This window comes from Betta splendens, chromosome 17, assembly GCF_900634795.4.
Source record: "Betta splendens chromosome 17, fBetSpl5.4, whole genome shotgun sequence".
NCBI classification, from domain to species: Eukaryota; Metazoa; Chordata; class Actinopteri; order Anabantiformes; family Osphronemidae; genus Betta; species Betta splendens.
Genome location: NC_040897.2, coordinates 13,864,237 through 13,885,419, shown reverse-complemented (window position 1 = coordinate 13,885,419; position 21,183 = coordinate 13,864,237). Strand labels below are relative to the sequence as shown.

General features: G+C 49.0%; 3 protein-coding genes and 1 long non-coding RNA gene across 7 annotated transcripts; 1 reads left to right on the top strand and 3 right to left on the bottom strand.

Annotated features, from left to right (window-relative positions):
- The first annotated feature begins 1,557 nt into the window (after window positions 1–1,557).
- On the top strand, window positions 1,558–7,845 carry si:ch211-178n15.1 (uncharacterized). 2 transcript variants are annotated; one of them, XM_029132852.2, is made up of 3 exons: window positions 1,558–3,110; window positions 3,821–4,417; window positions 6,632–7,845. In XM_029132852.2, the coding sequence occupies exons 1-2, from the start codon at window positions 2,286–2,288 to the stop codon at window positions 4,313–4,315; spliced, it is 1,320 nt and encodes a 439-aa protein (XP_028988685.1). In that variant the 5' UTR covers window positions 1,558–2,285; the 3' UTR covers window positions 4,316–4,417; window positions 6,632–7,845. The 2 variants fall into 2 exon arrangements, with proteins under 2 accessions (XP_028988685.1, XP_028988683.1); XM_029132850.3 differs by having other exon boundaries at window positions 6,629–7,845.
- Window positions 6,847–11,044, bottom strand: LOC129603284 (uncharacterized). Its single transcript, XR_008693047.1, has 2 exons — window positions 7,465–11,044; window positions 6,847–7,340 (listed from the first exon to the last, which is right to left on the bottom strand). It is a non-coding gene; the product is annotated as an uncharacterized LOC129603284 (long non-coding RNA).
- Window positions 11,045–11,090: 46 nt separating this feature from the next.
- Window positions 11,091–14,592, bottom strand: LOC114845143 (protein-lysine 6-oxidase-like). Of its 2 annotated transcripts, none has more exons than XM_029132999.3 (7): window positions 13,701–14,592; window positions 13,401–13,509; window positions 12,964–13,101; window positions 12,679–12,835; window positions 12,086–12,181; window positions 11,890–12,005; window positions 11,091–11,579 (listed from the first exon to the last, which is right to left on the bottom strand). In XM_029132999.3, exons 1-7 carry the CDS (start codon window positions 14,404–14,406, stop codon window positions 11,573–11,575), a joined length of 1,329 nt encoding a protein of 442 aa, XP_028988832.1. In that variant the 5' UTR covers window positions 14,407–14,592; the 3' UTR covers window positions 11,091–11,572. The 2 variants fall into 2 exon arrangements, with proteins under 2 accessions (XP_028988832.1, XP_028988833.1); XM_029133000.2 differs by having other exon boundaries at window positions 13,763–13,902.
- Window positions 14,593–18,200: 3,608 nt separating this feature from the next.
- nmrk2 (nicotinamide riboside kinase 2) lies at window positions 18,201–20,482 on the bottom strand. 2 transcript variants are annotated; one of them, XM_029131906.3, is made up of 8 exons: window positions 20,309–20,482; window positions 20,106–20,196; window positions 19,494–19,542; window positions 19,103–19,280; window positions 18,946–19,017; window positions 18,756–18,862; window positions 18,566–18,651; window positions 18,201–18,473 (listed from the first exon to the last, which is right to left on the bottom strand). In XM_029131906.3, the coding sequence occupies exons 1-7, from the start codon at window positions 20,332–20,334 to the stop codon at window positions 18,566–18,568; spliced, it is 609 nt and encodes a 202-aa protein (XP_028987739.1). In that variant the 5' UTR covers window positions 20,335–20,482; the 3' UTR covers window positions 18,201–18,473. The 2 variants fall into 2 exon arrangements, with proteins under 2 accessions (XP_028987739.1, XP_055359748.1); XM_055503773.1 differs by lacking the exon at window positions 19,494–19,542 and having other exon boundaries at window positions 20,309–20,358.
- Between the last annotated feature and the right edge of the window lie 701 nt (window positions 20,483–21,183).

Sequence of the window (21,183 nt, the reverse complement as noted above, 5' to 3'; positions counted from 1 at the left end):
TCCAGTTCTATTCACAGCGAATCCCCACAAATGAGCTGATCTTCACGCTAATGTGCCACAAAGCTGCACATTCAGTTCTCTGCAGGTATCACACCCGTCAAAATGTTGAAACTTAATAAATGCACTCAGGTTTTTGCTGTAGTGCTGTTGTGTTTAATGAGGTTAAATCGTGCATATGGACGTGTTGATGTCACAAACATCACCATGGGATTTCTCTCTTGCAAGCTAACGCTCCAATCAGTCTAAACCTGGAAGTTGCACGATGTGGCACGCTGGCGTCTGCATCAGTCCGTTTCTAGGCCCCTGCGTTTGCTGGAGGGTAAATGGGCCACACGCCATGTGACAAACCCCCACCAGCACGCTGAGCACTGGGTATACACTCATTTAGAAGTATCCATATGTGCTAATTAGGTCATCTTGACCCCGGCGAGGACCGGGCGGCGCGCAGTGAAGTGTGGCTCCTATTCTCTGCTCCACAGTTGCCCCGAAGTTGTGCAGCGAAGCGAGAGCCGGGCAGGTCGGCACAAAGAAATGTGATGTAAGAGCGTCTCGGCTGGGAACTTTCTGAGGCAACTTACTACACCCATCTATATGTATGAGCGCAGACAGTGTGACAGCCGCAACCTTTCATATTGCTTTTGTAGCTCAGGATTTGCCTGAGGAACACCTGCTGAGAAATGCCGAGTTTAAGACGGCAGCTCGCGGTGCTGTGTGTCTCCTCTCATCGACTTTCTGTCTTTAGACTGGATTGAGAGCATGAATATGTATGAGACATGCGGAGCTGAGTGCAGCGGTTTCATATAGAACGTTTAGAAGAGATCCCGACGCGTCGGACTCAGGTGGAAATATTGCCAAAAATGCCGTTTCATTAGGCAGCGAATCAGCTGTTTGAAGAACGATGCTCCTGTGTGTTCCTCTCTGTCTGGAATGCAGCTCTGGTTTCTACACATGACGTAGTAACGGAGCCGAACACTGTTGCTGCCCTCACCTCCATCATGCAGGTTCTGCTCACAGGTTGTTCCCAGCTGTGTTTGAACCCACAGCCTCTGGGGCCGATGGATCCCCGTCACACTCCTCTGCTGTTATTCCCAGTGCTTCCCTTGTGCCGCGCATTGTTTTCAAAGCTCCTCTTTATTTCCCTTGGGAACAAACACTGGCTGCAGCTGCCGCGGCCGCGGACGTGGCGTGCTGGTGTTTTTTTATCATCCTGTGCATCTGCCGTGAGCCTGATGGAGGATGATTTGAACACACGGGTTTTGTGTGGACTTGAGGGGACTTTCCTGCACAGAGCTGCGGCGCTGTCTGCTCTCAGACTGGAGTTTTTCCTCAACTGCTGAGATGAATTGCCTTTAAGGAGTGTGAATGACAGGAGTGGCGAAGGACAAAGAGAGGAAGGAGCTGCAGATAAAAGGAGTTACACAGTAATGAAAAATGTTCCCCTTGTACAGAGGCAGCGGCTCCGTCTCCTTGACTTACAGAACTGTCTGCTGCCTCTATGTTCGAAACCCCACCTCCCCCAGTGCTTCTCTCCTCCCCTCCCTCACCCTCCCCTCCTCTCTCCGTCTCCGGCCGAGGAATCCCAGGCAGTGTTTAATTGCAGAGTGCAAAGGCTGTTGTTGGGCTAATGAGCTCAGCACCGGAGCCGAGGCTCCTTCACGCGGTCGTGGAGGGACAGAGCCGCGCGGAGTCCGTCGCCACGGGAGCCGCGCGGAGCGAGCGGAGTTCAGGCGGCGCCGAGAGAAGGAATTCGCACATTCAGGTACGGTCGGCTCCGTGAGGGAATATACCACAGGCAACAGCCAAAGTGAGAGGTGGAGAAGGAGAGGACAGCGGGAGAGAGGAGGGGAGGGGAGGAAACGGGAAATACACAGCCCGAGAGAGAGAGAGAGAGAGAGAGAGAGAGAGAGAGAGAGAGCCTGCAGCAGCAAATGAGACAGAACAACGAGGCGGGAGAGGTAGAAAGAGAGGGAGGGAGGGAGGAGAAGGGCCCCGTGTAGGAGACAGGGCTACAGGGGTGGAGGGAGAAAAAGTTAGGAGAAGTAGGAGAACGAGTGGAGGGAGGAGGAGAACGGGTGTAGAGACGAAGAGAAGAAGAAGAAGGGAAACAACAGGCAGGAAGGAAAGGGAGGGAGAGGAGAGACCGGAGCCGAAGAAAAGTTTTCTTGTGGGAAGACGCGGATGAGGAAAGCAGAGCGAGTGAATGACTGGGCTGCAGGCGGCAGGCAGGGGCGGAGACCGCTGCTGCTCTGAACGCTTTCCTCGCCCGCCTCGCGACTCCTTGGGACATGTACACAGACGGCGCTCAGACCGCGGGCTTCCACCGCGTCCTCCAGCACGGCGCCTGCCACGGCTGCCTCCGCCCCCGGCAGCCCAACGGGCCGGGGCGCCGGGCCGGGCGGACGGCTCCAAGGGGGAGAGACAGGACCGGAGCCAGCGCTCAGCGCAGCCCACAGAGGAGGCCTGTGTTCGCAGGGCCGGGTCATCACGACCCGGCGCCGGACCCGGACCCGGCCCAGCGGAGCCCCCCGCCGGAGGCCGGGCTGAGGCGCCTCCCGCCCGTCCCGCCGTGTGGCTGCGCGGCGCTGGTGCCACATCCTCTCCCCCATCTCCAGGTCAGAGGTCACGGGCACCGGCACCGGAGGAGCGTCAGATACGTCACGGTGGATGAGCAGGAGGAGGAAGGATGCGGGTGCTCCTCCGGGCCACGCAGCCCCCCTCTGCCCCTGCCCAACGGCCTCGGCGGAGCCGGGCCTGCCTTCCTCCAGCACGGCGCCGGGAGAGATAGCCATCAGGACCGGGCCGGGCAGAGGGGCGGATCAGAGGACTGCAACGGGCAGAGCGGCGCCCACAGAGGCTTCTTCCCCACAGAAGTCCCACAGCAGCACTTGAACCAAAGCAGGAGGAGGACCCCCCCCCACGCCGCCTCCTCCGGCGTCACCAGCCCAGAGTCCTCCATCGCGACAACCGCCACCGGCCACCGGTGCCGCGCGTCGGAGGCAGCGAGGCAGAAGGGCCGACGGGACTCGGTGAGGGATCAGATCCGACAGGTGGTGACGGATCTGGAGGACGTGTTGGGGGGTTTGAAGCAAGTTCACGTGGAGATGAAAGAGGTAGGAGGAGCCGCCCCGGTGCATGTTAGCTTTCCTCAGAGCGCCGACGCGAGGCTCGGGTGATGATACGTGTGAGAGCTCGGTGACCGCGTCGCTCGTCACTCACTCGTCATCTCTCAGCGAAGCGGCGATTCAGAGCCATTTTCACTGACCGTTCGCGGAGCGCTGCAGAAAACGGGCAGCGACGCATTAAAAGGCCCGGCTGGGGTCTGTTCTCGCATGCAGCCGTAACGTAGCACTGCCTCAGAGCCCGTGCGTCTGATGCTGCGCTACAGATCAAACAGGTCTGAGACGCCTGGAAACGAAGCGCGCAGCTTCAGCTTGAATCACAGTCAGAACGTGACTGAGGGTCCTTAATGGAGGGAAATGCAGCTAGTTCCACTCGGCTGCATTAAAATAACGGCGTCCAGAGGTTTGTTAGCTGGAGTTCAGTGCTGAGGTTCTCAGGATCGCACTCATTGTGAACCTGTTCTGCTCTGGGCTCCATTCGTCCCGCTCCGCTCGCTGCCAGACCCTAAATGTCATCAGTTATAAATAAGCCACCTTAAAAATATCTACAAAGGGTGAAGCAGAAATCAGCGTGACCTCTGCATGAGCCGCTGGATGATTAGGAGGCCGAGATCCGTCCACAGGGCACATACTGTATCTACACTGGTCATAGTGGAGTACTCAGTATTGTCTGAGTATTGACTGTGCCTATTGTTATTCAGGTGGTCCAGCAAATCGATCGCCTCACAGCCAACATGGACCTCGGCGACGAGACGCCGGCCATCGCTCAGGAGTCGACCAGCCGCCCCCGCGGCTCCGCACGCGCGGCGGACGCCGGGCCGGTCCTCGCGGACGAGGACCGCATCATCCTAAGGACTAACTCTCCGTCACCTGTCCATGTCGCGTCCGTCGTCAAAACCAGCCGCTTCACCCCCCCCGCTCACGCCAGGGACGCCGACCGGCCGGCCGCCAACGGCCACCTGCCTCACATGTGCCCCCCGGGAGACCCCCCGCACTCGGACCCGCACCAGCACCAGCACCCGCGGAGCCTGGACCCCAAGGTCATCGTTGGGAACAGCACCTCCACCTCCAAGAACCACAAGCCTCCGCCGTATCCGCAGAACGGGCGGTGTGGCAAGGGTCTGCACGCGCCCCCCAGGCCTCTGAAGACCCCCGCCCACCCGAGCAGGGGCCGCCAGAGCACCAGCATGGTGTGAGGGAGGGAGGGGGTGGTCTGCCCCGGTGCCACGGGGCCCGAAACATGAGACCCTGGTGCAGCAAATGGAGGTCAAAGAGAGCAGGCGGGGGAACAACTCATGGTGAGTTCAGGAACACGTCGACCTTTCTCCTTTGTTGATGTTTGTGTCTGAGCTGATGACGTTGGCCGTGTTTACTGGCACTAAATGAATTGCAGCCGCCTGTTACAGAGGGGAGTTTGTGTGTGTGTGTGTGTGTGTGTGTGTGTGTGTGTGTGTGTGTGTGTGTGTGTGTGTGTGTGTGTGTGTGTGTGGCGGCTGCGTGTGGGCGGTGGTGGAGTGGGCGTAGTGTATCTGCTTTTGTTGATGTCACATGATTTCCCAGCCTCCACTCCACTGCAAAACGTGTCGGCCTCGTTCCGAGTGGGGAGCGTGACGCGTGTGGTCGAGAGCAGCAGGGATCGAGTTTCACGCGACGCAGTGAACGGCTTTCACATCAAACGCGTGGAGTTCTCTCAAAGCAGCGCAAAATTCCTCCACTTTAACCACTCGACTTTGCAGATAAAATCTCGAGTCGAGTTTTTTTACAGTGTAACTTAGTCATGACTTCGAGGGAACTGAAAGTTGGCAGCGGCTCCGTCTTTTCTGGGCCGTTCTGGTGTCACGTGACACGAGAGAAGCGTCATTATATTTACAGGACCATCGAGGCTCTGACTCAGAGCCGGCGTCATTTCCCGGTAGCGCCACATTCAGATGAACTACAAACCAGAAGCAGACGCTCAATAACAACCCGACATCTGTGAAACCCGTCCCTGCGGCTCCGGAGAGGAGTCAAACGGCAGATGCTCGTGTTAAAGTCCCGCAGACGTCCACCGGTGCTGCAGAGTCACACGCGCGCCTTTCTGCACCCCCCTCTTGCGCGGACTATGCGGAACTGCAATCTATTTTTCTGGCGTCTGACTTGGGCAAGCTCAATCTGGTTCTGATCATAAAACCCGGCCACGTGCTTTACGTGCGACGTCCATGTAGACGAAGCAGAGCTCCAGCCCATTCTGCTGCAGCTTTAGGACGAGAGACGGCAGTCAGAGCGGCTGATGGAGAGGAGGGGTCTAATTATGACGTTTGATAGGATAGAGGCGTCCATTTAACCAGATGAGGAGTTATTATTGAGCCACAGGAGGTTTAATGCAGCCTTTTTGCATTCAGAATCTATTAAAGCACGGATGCTGTTCTTTAAAGGCCTGATTCATCTGAATTAGTCACCCAGAGCAGGTTCAATGTTACACTGACCATCATCACAAGACACACACACACACACACACACACACACACACACACACACACACACACACACACACACACACACACACACACTCACAGCTTTTTATAGGAAGTCATCACATTTAAAGGATGCGCTAGATTCCAAAAACGTCTTATGTCCCCAAATAAGCAGAATCCAGGGGTCACTGGGACATCGTGTATCATGATTAATGCTGCTGAACAAAGGTGTGTTTTATCAATTTACCACTAACATACTGTAACAATCAGCCTGTTTGTGCTTCAATATTAAACATTATTGGCCCCAAATGTGAACGGAACACATTATAAGCCACGTCTTCTTCCTGATAGGAAGCGTGGGTTTTACAGGTTTTCGGCTGAGATATGAATGCGTGCTGTGCAGAGCCAACGCGACTCGTGTGTTGTTGACCGGCTCCACTCTCTTCTGTCAGACCGACAGCATGATTCTCTCCGACGGCGTCTTCCAGGCGGCTCTTTGGGCCCGTCGTCTGTGACAGCTGTAATTCCTGGCGGTTCGACAGACTTTCTGCTGTACGTCTGCAGTAAAGATGTCTGGAGACTCTATAAACTTGTTTTCAGTTGTCCTGGATTTATTTCCTTGGCGCGTTGGAGCAACCTTCAAAAACTCCTGGATAATGAAAACTCTGTTTAAAAGACTCACTCTGAAACCTAATAGCACCGTGTGAATTCAGCTTTATGTATAAATTGTGTTTGTGCTTTGTTGCTTGTATAAAGAGACCACAAACAATGTGACAGCCTGCACATTTTCTCATTATCAGCCAATGAACACTGGTTTTCAGAGATGCACACATCTGAACACGCACCTACATCGTCCCCACAACTTTGATAAACCCTGCTCCACTGTTCTCCTCCGCAAATGACTCAAGACGCACAAGGACACACACAGCGCCTCACTTCCAGCACAGCACAGATTAGGGCGCGTTTCCTCAGAAACGCCATGTGACCGGCGCCTCCTTCGTACGTGGAGCTCTGAATCTAAACTGTTCCCCCCTTTGTTTGTCACGCTGTCTGCAGCAGGAGCTGATGCCGCTGAGACGAGCCGTCAGCCGGTGGAAACGGAGCGCGGCCCGAAGGCGGGGACGGAACGGACCGGGTCGACCCATGGCCGCACATCATGCGAGCACAGACGCATGGACGGGTGCCAGTCGAACCTCCCTGGAAGAACATTTATGTTTCTACTCCTTGAGCTGAAAGGATAAACTGTGAACTGCTACAACCCAGATACATGCCAGTATAACTTATTTTTAGTATTTTTATTGCAGAAACATCTATTTTTAGGCAGCTTACACCAGTCTAGATACTACCTAAACAAATGTATGCTAGATTAGGATTTATATAATCCAAACTATTGTAGAGATACTTAACAGTCCTTGCAGCTACGTGGGAAAAGGAGACTAGATGAGATTAAACTGCAATACAACCCATTTCGATGCACTTTCCCTCAACGAATCAATCTGACGTCTCAGCCATCAACCTCTAGAGATGCACTGACTGCTGAATGTCCCACATCTGAGCGTGGAATACGATAAACGACGCCAGCACTTCGTTGCCCCCGGCTCTGGGGTATTTTTCACTCGGCACTGAAGCAGGAGTGAGTTGTGGAAGTTGGAGGGAGGCTCCGGCTGATGTGGAGACGGCAGCGCGCGGTCCCTCGCTGCTCGACTCAGACCTCCGCCATCGGAGCGCAGCTCTCGTCCCGCCACCTTCCGCCTGCGTATCAGTGAAGCTGCAGCGGCAGATGGAGAATGACACATGCAAACTGTTCACTGTCCTGGACACTGAATAGTAATTGTTCCATGACAAGTGAGAGGTGAGGGTGCAGGGATGATGAGCGAGTGGAGGCCACGTACCAACGGAGTCCATTAGACTGAAAGGACCTCCCCAGAGCTTAAGGTCACAGGAAGACGCTAAATCAGAGCCACAGACCTGTAGGTGGTAAATAAAAGGGTGACAGGGAGCAGAATCAGACAGAGACGGAGGTGCAGGCAGGTGAGCGGACAGAGAAGAAGGAGCAAGGACCAGACAGGCGAACGCTAACGAGGAGCTGGTTTAACTGCAGGTTTGGATAATGGGAGGGAAGTGGGAGCAGGTGTGTGACTGGGGCTGGAAGGGACATGCGTGTGTGTGTGTGTGTGTGTGCAGACATTTTCTACTTGCACCTGTTGATTTTGCTTAAATTATGACTTTTATTAGTACTGTTTTATTTTTATCATAAATAAATTTTATCACAATTTTGTTGATTCATCTTTTAGCGTGTGAATCTCTGGAGGTTTGAGCTGATGATGACTTGAGTTTTTTTAACTTGTGTTTTCTTGTATAAACAAAAACAAAATTTTATTACGGCTTATTCACAAACTGTGTCAGAATATTTGTGGTCTTTCAGATTCACTAACGCTGTGCTTGCTATTCATGGGAGAGGTCTGAGTGAAAAGCCTTTCTTTCACTTTCCCTATTTGAAAAACTCACATTTGAAGCAAATGTCTTCGGAGAGGAACTAAACACTGCATGAATATCAATTTGCAAGTGCCAAACAGGCGTTAATCCTCAGAGCAGAACTTTAGAACCTGCCTGGGTTTCAGAGCAGCATCTCAAAGCTGTCAGCAAAAATAAGAACAAGTGTGAGAACCCAACAACCAGGAATTGGTTCAAGCTTGTAGAACTGCAGAATCTGAATTCTAAGGTGATCTCTGAAGATCTCTGTAACTGAAACCAGTCAGGCATTTTAAGTTGTCTTTCTGAAGTCAACAAAGTTTCCAGTTTGTCAAAGAAAATCACACCAGAAATCCATCTTCTAAAATCCTTGCGTAAAAGCAACGTCTGCTTCATGATTGGAAGCGTCTTTGAGGGCTTTTAAAAGGGAACAAAACAAATTAGTTCAGAGGAAAATTAATAGAAAGTGTTTGAAGTGAGAGACGAAGCGCTTGCAGACGGAACAGTGGCTCAGCAATCAAAGAATCGTAAATCCTCTGAGTCATCCCTTCAAATACCACCCAAGTCACAATACCACCCAGCTAGAAGGCAGCACAGAAGTCATCATCAGTCCCACTCACAAATGTATGTCTGCTGGTTATGTAAGAGACCCTGTGTGAGGAAGTATCCCCCATCTCCAGCTGTTCTCCAGCTGATCTACACCTGCTTCATGCTGCTGTTCTACAGCTGATCTACGGCTGGTCTCTGGCTGCTTTATGGCTGATCTACTGCTGTTCTACGGTTGTTCTATAGCTGATCTACGACTGCTTTATGGCTGATCTACTGCTGTTCTCCAGCTGATCTATGGCTGCTTTATGGCTGATCTACTGCTGATCTACAGCTGTTCTACAGCTGATCTACTGCTGATCTACAGCTGTTCTACAGCTGATCTACTGCTGATCTACTGCTGTTCTACGGCTCTTCTACGACTCTTCTATGGCTGATCTCGGGCTGTTCTGCAGCAGATATGCGACTGTTCTACGGCTGTTCTACGCTTGTTCTACAGCTGATCTATGACTTTTCTACAGCTGTTCTACAGTTGTTCTACAGCTGACCTACGACTGCTGTATGGCTGATCTACAGCTGATCTACTGCTGTTCTCCAGCTGATCTATGGCTGCTTTATGGCTGATCTACTGCTGATGTACAGCTGTTCTACAGCTGATCTACGGCTGTTCTACAGCTCTTCTACAGCTGATCTACAGCTGATCTTGGGCTGTTCTCCAGCTGATCTATGACTGTTCTCGACTGACCTCAACGCTCTTCCTAATCTCAATGGAATGACACAAGTGCTGAGGAATTTCTCTGCTCTGTGCCTAAACCAACCTGTTGAGACCTTCTCGCCAGGCCGAGCACGTTCCTCTATTACGACCCCGCTTTGTTGTGTGATCTGACCTGCGAATGCCAAACCCTGCCCTTAGTGACTACCCAAACACTGCCCACCCATGTGCCGACACATGGGGAAAATGTGTCTCCTTGCCGCAGCCCGTCCCCTCCTCGCTTACCTACCTGCACGCCGACCGGCTGCCAGCCTTCGCCCCTGTCTCAGCAGCAGTTTGTGTAAGACAAACGAGAGACTCCGTCCAGATGTTGGTGTGAAGCTCCACAGCTGAGTCAACAGTCACTGTTTTTATCCACAGCTTGGCATGTTTAAAATGACACACTGGTTTAAAAAGAAGGAGACCAGCTGAGTTCTAGGGAGGTTTTAGAAGTTCAGCAGTTCAGCATCACTGGCCAGACTGCCGTGAAACATGCATTTGTAAGCAGTCAGGATGAATCCTATGACTATTTTATGCTCTGAAGCTTCTTCCAGTAACACATGGTTGGCATTTGGTATTTTTGACTCCTCTGTTTTCTACCACCACCTGGTTTCATACTGTTATACAGTATGACACTGACCAAGAGGCCGATGGTTTCTGGTTTATGAACAAATATTGGATTAATCAGCCTGGTATTCCGTGTATAACAGGTTGGTTTCATTTGTTTTGGTGCTCATCAGACCATTACTGGCCTCCAGCTCCGTCTCCATGGGGGATCTTCTGTACTAGTTATGTCCCAAAATAGTGTCTAAAGCCTCCTCGTGTTCATGTCACTACTGAGCTGTTTCTGATATTTTGTTCTGTCGGGTCTGTCCTGATTGAAATGATGTTCTCCCCATCCACAGAGGTAAACTAATCAGCAAGCGTAAACATGGTGCACTGCAGGCGATCCAGACTTTAACTGCACAGGGAACACTGGCTGTCCCTAAATATTGTCCTGAAAGATTCCTAGACAGGAATGGGATTGCATAAATATGAGTCGGGGGACTTTTCCTGACACTTTCAATAACATAGACAGGTCTGGCAGGGAGTCCTTTTGGCAAGTTCCACCACAAAGCATTTCAGTCTAATCTTCTTTGCTCCGGATCCTGCATGTTTTCCTTCATATCGTTCACCGCCTCATGATATACTGTACAAAGCTCTCTTTTGAGAAGCTAATTTGTTCAAGGTAAAGACACGCAACTGAATGCACACATTCACTGTTTCCGCTGTCATTCCCCGCTTGTTTGAAACAGTCTGGTGCTTGTGCAAAATACACGCTTGTCCTTGGTAAATCATCTCTGAATGACTTGCTGGAGATGCTCTCAGGTGGATTGTGTCATTCCTCCCACTCAGACAAAATATGTACTAAAACGCCGGTCGTCGTAGACAAAACCCTGTGGATGTGAATGAGGTGGTGACGTAACGAGTCCCAGGCTGCTGAGAAGCGCTCCCGGATGCATGAACCGGGGAGGACGGCGGGGGAGAAGGCCTCCATTCATCAGGGCCTGCTGCGCTTTAGGAGATGTGACACGGCTGTATAAGATCCTGTGGGGCGCGTCTTCACAGAGGCCTGTCAGCAAACATGCCGCTAGTGTCTGCCTGCTGCCCTGCCAGCGTCTGAGGCCACAACCCGCACACATCAGCCGCAGGGAAGTCTAGTAATTGATCTAAAAAAACATAGGGAGAAACTGACTCCTGAGTCGGACCCACAGAACTAACCCAACATCTTTATTGCATCAAATCTAACACATGTTTACATTTTTCATCGTACTCTGACATTAAATGAGTTATTTATGACCAAGGTCTGAAACATCCTAATCCTCAGTGAGTCAGAGTTAGCTGCGTTAATGTGGATGAGAAAAAGACAACAAAAGAAACTTCATCCTTTTAAATAAAACTGTAACAGCTAAAGACATAACAAAAAGACGACAAACTCCAGAAAAATGAAAAGCAATAAACCAAAATACAAACTTAATTCAACACAGGACTAAAAACGGTCTTTCTGCAATAAGAAAATGAAAAGTAGAAGTAGATCAAGTAAATCTGCTGCTCTCACTAGTTCCACGTGTAAAGGTTGAATACCAGGAATGCATCCACAGCAGAGACGTAGACTCACAGCTGGAACCAACTCCTCCATCGCTGTTCATCTGGTTGTTCAGGGAGAGATGTGATCCACAGAATGGGAGAATTCACCCCCTGAAAAAGACAGACAGGAAGAGAGAGGTTGTCCAACACGTACAAACACGCCAGGCGTCAGACGGCTCGATTCTGTGCCCGTCCAAAACAAATGCTTCAAACTCTTCATTCGCCATGAGCTGTGTTTAGAACAGCATTCTTCTGCTAATTTAATTTAATTCTTCTGCTAATTTAAGAGTTTTTGAGAGTTTGATGAACCATTTATACATAAATTATGAAAAATGAATTATTTTCAGGTGATCCATTCTTATACTTTTCAGAAATGAAAATAAATAGAGGCTGATGTTCAACAGAAACGCTCATAAAGCACCTTGTTACTCGACAGTTGCGTGTCTGGACGTAGACTCCCGTGTAAATAATGTCACATCTCACGATGTTGTTGGTGAAGTCTGACTCCAGGACGTAGAAGTTAGGATTCACGGTAACCTGAAAACAAAAATCAGGCGGATTCTCCAAACGCAGGTCATAATATCGAACGTGGACGCAGAACTCGTGTGACACGCTACCTTCAGGATGTAGTTTCCTGGAGGGACATCAGTGACGTCGATCCACTGACAGTCGATGTTGGCAGCGTAGATGTCGTGACATCCTGGGCTCAGACCCTGAAAAAGGCCCCAATGAGGTCTAAAGCCTCGATTCAAGCTCTTTAATGACTTTGACTGTGATTTTCCTACACGTGCAGCATTCGAAGCGGATTTGAGTTTAAGTTATACCAACAGTCCTTGGAAGCAAAGCGGCTCTAAAGCGCCAAAAGCCAGACTCAGACCAGCGTCCAGACAACAGATATAATAAATATTCCTGTTTCTGCAGAACGGTTTCTTCAAACAGCAAAGCTTTAGCTGAAAAACATTTCTGAGAGGCGAAGCTGCAACGTTTCACTACCCTAAAACTAATTTAACCTTATATATAAGTCGACAACTTCTGTTAATAGACAGAATCATCATGTTTTATATAATTATTTAGTTTTTAGCGAAATAATTTAGCTTGAAACTACTTTTCACTCTTCTGGTGCCACTGGTTGACCTGAAGCTTTTATTTTGGTGATCTGCGCTGCTTTGGATGCTGACGTGACCCTCGCACGCCTGCAGCCATGCGTTACCTGTGTGTGGGAGGTGCAGGCGTAGCGTCGCCTGAATCCAGCGTCGCAGCTGGTGTCCTCCAGGCAGAAGCTGGCTTTGTGTCCCTCAGCCACCCGGCGTCCGCTGCCGGCGTCCAGCAGGTCGTAGTTGCTGAAGGCGTCCATGCTGTGGTAGTGTCTGGGAGTTTAGAGCAAGTGGGACAGAGTCAAACCAGGAATGCCCTCAGACCTCCAGGCAGCTGGAGGGTGTGGGGGTCTGGGCGCTTGTTTTGATCAGTCTTGTGTAACTTGTCTGTGGTAACTCACTGGTGGCAGCTGTGCCAGTCCCACTGATATCTGGGCTTCACAGGCAGGAAGTCTGAGGTGCCCTGGTTCTTCACTTTCTGGGGGAACCGCAGGAGGACTCGGAAGTCGATGTCTCGCACAGCCGGTCCGTACGCCGACCTTGAACGCATCACAGGGGAAAGGGGCATAATCTGATCTGGAAACGGCCGCTGGCCGCGCTCCCGGCGCTAGTTTGTTCCATTGGGCCTAATGCTTCTGAGAACCGACCCAGAATATTTATGTGCTGGCACCGCGTTTCATAATCAAGGCTCCATCACAAGATCAAAGCGCTCGTGGAACTGAATGAAAAGAAGAGTTGTCCTGAACGGCGTTGACCAAACAGCTCTTGAAAGCGAAGAAAACATCTTTGTGCGTCTGTATCTACGCACTACACACATGCTGAAGACATGAATCTCTACCTGGACAGACAGTTCTCCTCCGCCGCACAGCGCAGCGCATACATCTGCATGCGCTGGACGTAAGCACCTGCTTGGATGGCGTACGGATCTGGAACCAGGTCTGGCAACCCTGAGGAGATTAAAGGGATAATCCTTGTTTTATGTTGACACTTTATGCTGGCAACAATCTGGTGAATCAAAGGTTTTCAGGAGAAGCTGTGACTGTTAATAATTCTACGTGCTAGTGAATTTACCTTTAAAATGTCCATCACTGATTAAAAACCTATTTCTATTTCAGCCCAGTGTGTCATTAAACCTTACCATTTTGGAAATAGCTCGTCCCATAGCCAGTGCCAGGCGGACGGCGCGTGCGCGCCACTGACCTGCCTCTCGTGGGATACACGTTGTAGAGAACGGAATTCCTGTGGGTTTTTAACGGGTTTCGAGGGTCGTCGTTAACCATGTTCTCCCCGTTTGCGGTCGGGTCGTTGGCAACGTCCGATGTGAGAGCGGCGGCTCCAGAGACGGGCTGACGTTGCCTGGTGACAGGCGCACCGGGCCCCGGTTCTGCTGGTCGGGGTTGTGGTCCAGTTGTCTCCACAGAACCGGCTCCGCCGCCGCTGCTCGTCGCCGCGGACGCGTTAATGCGTCGCGCGCCCGGATAACCTCCAGAACCTCCAAATGGACGTCGACCGGTGCCAACGCTGACAGACACGACCTGTCTGCCGTCGTGTCCAAACGAACCGAGCCCCGCGCCGCGTCCGGACTCACCGCGTCCGGTCCTCACAAGCGCCCCCGGCGTTTGGCCCCTGGTTCCGTCCCGTCTCCCGCCCACATGAACCTGCGGCTGGCTCCTGGACCGCACTGGGTTCTGATACTCGGATCCAGTGCTGAGCAAACTGTACACCTGCCCGTTGTTCTCCCACCGAACCCGCTGCCGCCAGGGGCCAGCTGCGCGCGGCTGTCCGGAGATGAGGTGAAGGGTCCCTTGGAAAAAGTATAAAAATAAAATTGAGCGTTTTGCCATAATGGAACTAGACACAGCGGAGTTTCTCCTGCGCGAAGTTATGACATGGATTGCGTTTGCGCAAAGTGGATGGAAAGCGGGCGTGCGCGCTCAGTCCCAGCTGCAACACAGAACCAGAACATGTCAGCTTTGAGGAGGACTGGCGAACAGAAGAGGGCTGTGGCCTTTTTTTCCTGCTCGTTTACTGAGCGCAGGGTTTCTAGCAGGAAAACGGAACCCGGCGGCGGCCTTGTGGAAGTTTACCGAGTAAACTTTACGCGCAGGCGTTAACTGGGTCTAGATGTAACTGTTCAAACTGGTTCTTTTCCAGGACCAATGGGTCCAGTGGGGGGAAAACCAGAGTTAACTGTTATATCATAGTTTCAATTTCAGCTTGATTAAAAAGACAAATTAAAGAATAAAACACAAAATCCCATGCTGTGTATTTCGTCAGATGCCAAATCCAGTTGCCTTTGAAGAGCATTTTTCCGATAAACATAAATAAGTGAAAATAAATTCTATGTCTTTTTTTATTAAGCCTTGTGAAAACTCCTGGAAAACTGTGGCTCACGGCTGTTTGCGCTCATGAGGAACTACACGTGCTCCACCAGAAGGCGGCAGTCTGCGTCCACACAGTATCAAACGACTGGTAGTTCGGAGTCACTACAGCACAGGACGAAGGAGGATTTCACTGTTGCATGAACTGTGTGTAACAAGAAGGCTTCTGCACTGTTTTATAAATGTTTGTGCAACTTAATGCATCATTAATAAAGAAACACCAGTTGGGAGTTTTAGAAGGAAATGTCTGAGTCTACAGCAAAAACATCGCTGTTGTTACCGTTTTTGTGTAGATCTGCCACACACACACACACACACACACACACACACACACACACACACACACACACACACACACACACACACACACACGTCTCAGGCTGGAGCCAGCTTTTGTGGCCTCACATGGAGCATCGTGGTGTGCGCTTCTGCCAAATAGGGCGTCAGGACCGCGGGCTGAGAGCTTTTCTATTCTTGGCCCGAGACGCCCTCCCCTGCTCCAAAGTCCAGCACTGCCCTGCTCCGCTCGGTGCTGCAGTCCAGACTTATAAGAGCCACAGATCCTCGGCACTGGTTTGGCACAAGACCTCCCGAGCAGGACAGTAACCCACAAAGTTTAGCCAGTAAGTATCACTGTTGAATTCAGTCTTTCTTGTGTGTCTGACCTGAAAGTAAACAAATCACAACAAGTGCTGCCACAAAAACCTAATCTTTGCTGTAAGTTAGAAATAAAATAAACGGGTTCTGGTTGTTTTCATGGTTCACCAGCAGCAGCAGCAGCAGCAGCAGCAGCAGCAGATCTTTCACCGTGTGAAAGACTAATTCGTTTACGCTTTGAATATATCTTATCCCATGAATCTAGGTGTCCAGGCTTTGCTTCTTGTGAGGTTTAAGGAAGATGATGGTCTTAAAATGGTTTTACCACAAGAAAGCTTCCCCACAAGGAATGTACCTGTTGTCTTCCCCTGAGGCCTCACTGCCAGTCTGAGGAGTAAAATGATAGATCCAGAGGCTTTACCACAGATCATGGGGAGACAATGCAGGTGAGACAAAACGTTTGAAACACATGAACATGAATGACTCTGATGATGTGGAGGAGTCAGTTAACTTCTAGTCTAACCTGAAGTAAAACGGAATTGATTGGTGAATGACGGCTTATGGGTCACTTGGACTCGGCACCGCTGCAGATCAGCAGGTTTTTGTGACACGTCTTGGTTAATCCGTCATTAACCTTCGCCAGCGCCCGCCTCCTCAGCGCTCCTCGTGTTTCAGCATGTCGCTGTGTCTGGCTTCACGTTTTTATTGACGTGACAAAAAAGTAATGGGAGAAATTAATACGTGCTCTATTAAGGACTTTGAGGCTAAAAGAAATACTCGAGAAAGTACAAGTACACTTCCTCAAGCACGAAACTACTTTCTGTACTTGAATAATACCTTTTATATATTAATCCACTTTTCACCTTAGATTCAGATTTTTAACACAAACTATAATAATCACTATTGATACTTGTCAACATCATCATCAGGTTTAATGTGTGTCACTAAAGCATTTGTTTAACCTCCTTCAATCGAACAATAATGAAAGATTTAAAACAGACCAAACCTAAACAGAACAGCTGCTGCTTCTCGTTGGTTTGGTTGGATGCATTAGCTCCACAGCTCCAGGTGCAGAACCAGAGTGATTTTAATACTGCAACTGACCCAGTGCTATTTAATGTACTGCAATGTAACCATCCAGGTCTTCATGTTTTAATATGGAAACACTGAGTAAAGCCAGAATTTATCTAGACTAAATAAATGCTTTATACACACTGGTATTATTGTTTTTGCTGGTGATAAAAGCTGAGTCATATCCAGTATGTCATGATCCAAACATTAATGAGCTCTTGAACTGTCACAACGGGAGCTGCCTGGTTTGTGGCAGACGACCACTGCCCATCACTGCTCACACACGGGTCTCCGAGGGACACGTGGCGGCCGCTCCGATCCCGTGTCCCGGCCTCTCCACCCAAATATGGGCCCCCAGCTCTTCTTCTGGGGGTTGCCATGGCGCCGGCTGACGTGGGAGCGCGTGGGGCTCTCACCTGGCGTGCGGCCCCTGAGTCATACGAGGCTGGAAGTGGCGAGGGGGCAACGTGGCCGTGCCCTCGTATATTATATTCTCCTGACACTCCAGGCACTTAGCCTAAATATAAACGCTCAGACCGGCCGCCCCCGGCCCAGACCATCTGCTGGCATTTAAAGACTCGTAGAAATGCATCACAAGACCCCGACACCCCCCCGACACACCCTGTGGCCCTGCCAGGTCCCGCCATGGAAATGTCTCCCAGCGTCGGGTGATCTGTGAGTGCAGGAAGCAAAGATAAAAAGGTCTATATGACGCTAAAGGCCTATTGACACGCGGAAGTCCTTGATTCTTTTATACTGTAAATCCTTTGAAGGCTTCGTCATCGTGGCCACTTGTTTTATGACTCAGAGGCAGGTTTTACAGTAGGTCCTTGATTGCGAAGTTCAATAAACCTTTCGTAAAATGTTTCACTTCCACGTTCTGTGCAGAGTAAAGAGGCTGGAAAGTGACTAAATCACAGCAGGAATTCTCACTTCCTGCGGCCTTTAAGCTCTGTGGTGTGAAAGTGCTTCATACTTTATTCCACAAACATGAAATATATTGATGATGCAGATGAAGATGTAGTATTCATTACTCTATGGCATACATTTGGGTTTTTTTGCAGTTAAATCTCTACAGTACAACTAAACTACTCACATGTCACTGCATCATTTAAGAGCTGTTGGATTCGTTTGGAAACTTTAGAGATAATTAAGAGGCTTCTTCAATTATCTCAGTTAATGACTATACAAATTGTACCTTTAATAAAAATGTGCATCATGATGTCCTGATACACAATATAAAAACGCTTTTGTTTTATTTTAATGTCATAGAGGGTCATTTTTGTATAAAATGATTTATATACAGATTTATAAGGATAAGATGTACAGTATTCCCTGTAAAGTGTGATGTGCCCCACCTTTCTTTTTAACAGTTAATCGTTGCAAGCGTGCACGTGATCGCAGCTTGTCAGACGTTTTCACATTGTCCTGTATCTAATCTCAGTGATAAGGAAGCTGATTTCAGAGGATGTTATGACTCATCCTCCTATTACTCCAGTGTTTCTGTTGCAAAGCACAGTCTACGATTGTTTATGAGGAGCATGAAGCAGCGTGTGATGCAATTAGTAAGAAAAACAAGACCCAAGAAGTGAATTCAGTTGTTTCTTTAAGTTGCAAACACAAATCCTTCCTCCCAGAGTTTAGATCCTGATGTCAAACACTGGTCGGTCTAGACATGGCTCATCTTTTATCATTTAGAAAAAGTTACACAGCATTATGCAAAACACTGTCTTGCCATTAGTTCTTGATACACGGCATGATTAACTATGTACAAAACATGCTTGAAGTACAGAACCAGGTGTTACACATTGACTCAACATTATATTTACATATCTATACACAGACCGGCCGCTGGCCCCCTGCTGTGAAGAGAGAAGAGAGACGTTACTTACTCTGGATGATAAAACTTAGGCTGAACTGTGTTTGGTCATACAGTTTATAGAGTTTAACTTACCTATAAGCTGTTCAGCAGAGAGTTCTGAATACACTCATACACGCTGCTGAAGATGTCTTCCTTTGATTTCAAGCCGTCGAGGTACTCTGCACAGAAAAAGGAACATATAATAATTCATTATTTAATCTTTGAATTATTATAAATTTTTAATTGTTATTTTATTACATGTTGATTAGCTCCCTCAACATACCGATATTACTGCAGTTGTTCTCCATCTCTTTCCTGTGTTTCAAGTACATGGGCCAGACGTGGCCATCGAACAGACCGGGGGGGTCGGGGACTGTATATGTCCTTGTACTGCAAAAGTATATGAATCAAGTCGTGTGAGTCTTGAACTGTTGGCTCTAAAGTTGCTCCCACAGTCTACTGTAGCTTGTTACCTTCTCCTCCTTTTGCACTCCTCATACGGAATGGAAATGTAGAAACATTTGTCATAGATGTCCAGAAGTGGCCTGCAGAGAGAAGGCAGAGCTAGAATTAGTGAAGAGCTTTGAAGGCCAGAACTTTATAAAACAAGTGAGATGAGAAGTGTCTAACTTGTAGTTGTAGATGAGGAACCCCTCCACAATGAGAACATGGACCTCCTGGTCCTTCGAGCCAGGCTTCTGCGCTTCAGTGCTCAGGCTCACACCGTGGGAGCGGGCAAACTTGACTGGGTTCTCCTGCCAGCCCTTCACTGTGTTCACCATTGCCTCCATGTCCAAAGCTGTTATCACTGATGGACAAAAGAAGAGAGAGACAAGACGGTTTTACCGCATGCACGACCAGCACTCATCACCAATGTGCTTCACGGTTAGCGAATGTCTGTAGCATTTACAGAATAGATGGAAGAATAACAGAAAGTTTAGGATTGATTGGTTACCAAAGAAATGTGCAGGAAAGAAAAAGTACATTACTGCTTGTTTTCCTACGCGAAATCCATTCTTACCATCCCATTGTCTAAAGCCGTCCTCCCCGACTTCTATTTGATTGGGTTTCTGAAATAACAGTCACCAATAAAACATTGCTGCAACCTAGTAAGCAGTTGGAGCTGATTACACCTGGACAGGACAAGTCAAGGACTTGTCTCCACCAAAAGTAGTGCAGTGATCTTTTTCTTGGTGAGGCTCTAAGGGTTTTATCTCTTGCGACTCGCAAACTGCATTGTTTTTTGTTTTTTTTATCATGCGGCCATAGTCGACGGATAGAAGCCGAAAAATTTGATTTATTGAAAAATCAAAAATTGATTAAAAAAACAAAATAGGCTGGTAAATTGTCAGTTGTCCTTTGCTGACCTTGAATGGAGCGTTGTATGATGGTGGGCGTGGTGAAAAAACTTCTTCTGGCTTCATTTAAGCCAAATGAGAATAATGACTCATGATAACGAGAAAGTCTGACTTTGAGTGGGGACATTTAGCCCTTTCAGCGGCTGTCCAGGAGACAATCAGCCAGATTACTAGGCTACTGCGATGTCAGCACATCCGCAGGTCAGACTGGTGGATTATAATCTGGACTTCAACTATCAAAGCTCAAAAGGGAAGGTTAGGGTCAGTTTTCTTACCTTGAAAAAGTCATCCTGGTGCACAACACAACAGTTGGGCAATGTTTTTAGTAGTCTATTTGTCAAAGTTGTCTTCCCACCGTTGGTCACTCTACAAACAAGATCAATTTCACACCCAACAGATGAGTTTCAGTCATAAATTATTACACTACTGTAGGACCGTCAGCTACTGTACTGTAGTAGTATAAATGAATGCCACTTACCCTCCAATGCCTATGATAATCTTCATTTCCACTTCTTTTGTCTGTTGGTCACCTCTGGAATTAAGTAAGTAAAAGAAGGGAACCTGTCCAAAGCAAATACTCTACCAAATTCTTTTTAATAACCTTTTCTTTCTTTTGTGCCACAGTTGTTCCCCCCTTTTACTACTTCATTAATAGACAATCGCCTCGTGGCATATAAAGGGTATGACTGCAGCGTCACAGCCTCTTCAACCAATCGGCTTCTGGTTTTTCCGGCAGCCAATGAGCTGCTACTTTATAGGTCACAACGCCAATGCGAGAGGCAGAACTTGGGAGCCTCCCATTGTGCTTGAAAATAGATCCCAAATTTTCCACCTGCTTCCAGGGGCCAGTGAACACATGCCGGCCCAACGCAGGGCAGATCCCACTCTCAACACAGTTCGTGAAAGATAACTGGGAAACTGTGATGTCGCTAAGCTGTGAAATACAATTTAATTATCTTGGGAAAAAGCCAGATAAAGACACGTGGTAAGTTAGAAAGCTGTAGGGAGAGGGTGAAAGGAAAGGAGGAGGAGGCTAGAAAGTGGTAGAAAGTTTTAGTATTTGGATTTTAGGGCGTAAACTTGCGTGCTTGGACGTCTATAGTTGGGTGAAAACCAGGGGCACTATATATAGAAGGCTCCTGCGTGCCTTGTTGCGTCACACATATTTCTGATGCAACCAGTTGAAGTACATGACTCTCAGCACCCTGAGTCATGGGTATAGGTCTGATATCACGTATACGTCTGTGAGGGTGAGCGTCCCTGGCTTATCAGCCCACACACTCCTTTGGAGGTCTGCAGCGTATACTTGTATTCCCTTTCCTTTATGGTCGTTCCTATCAGTGTAGAGGTGAA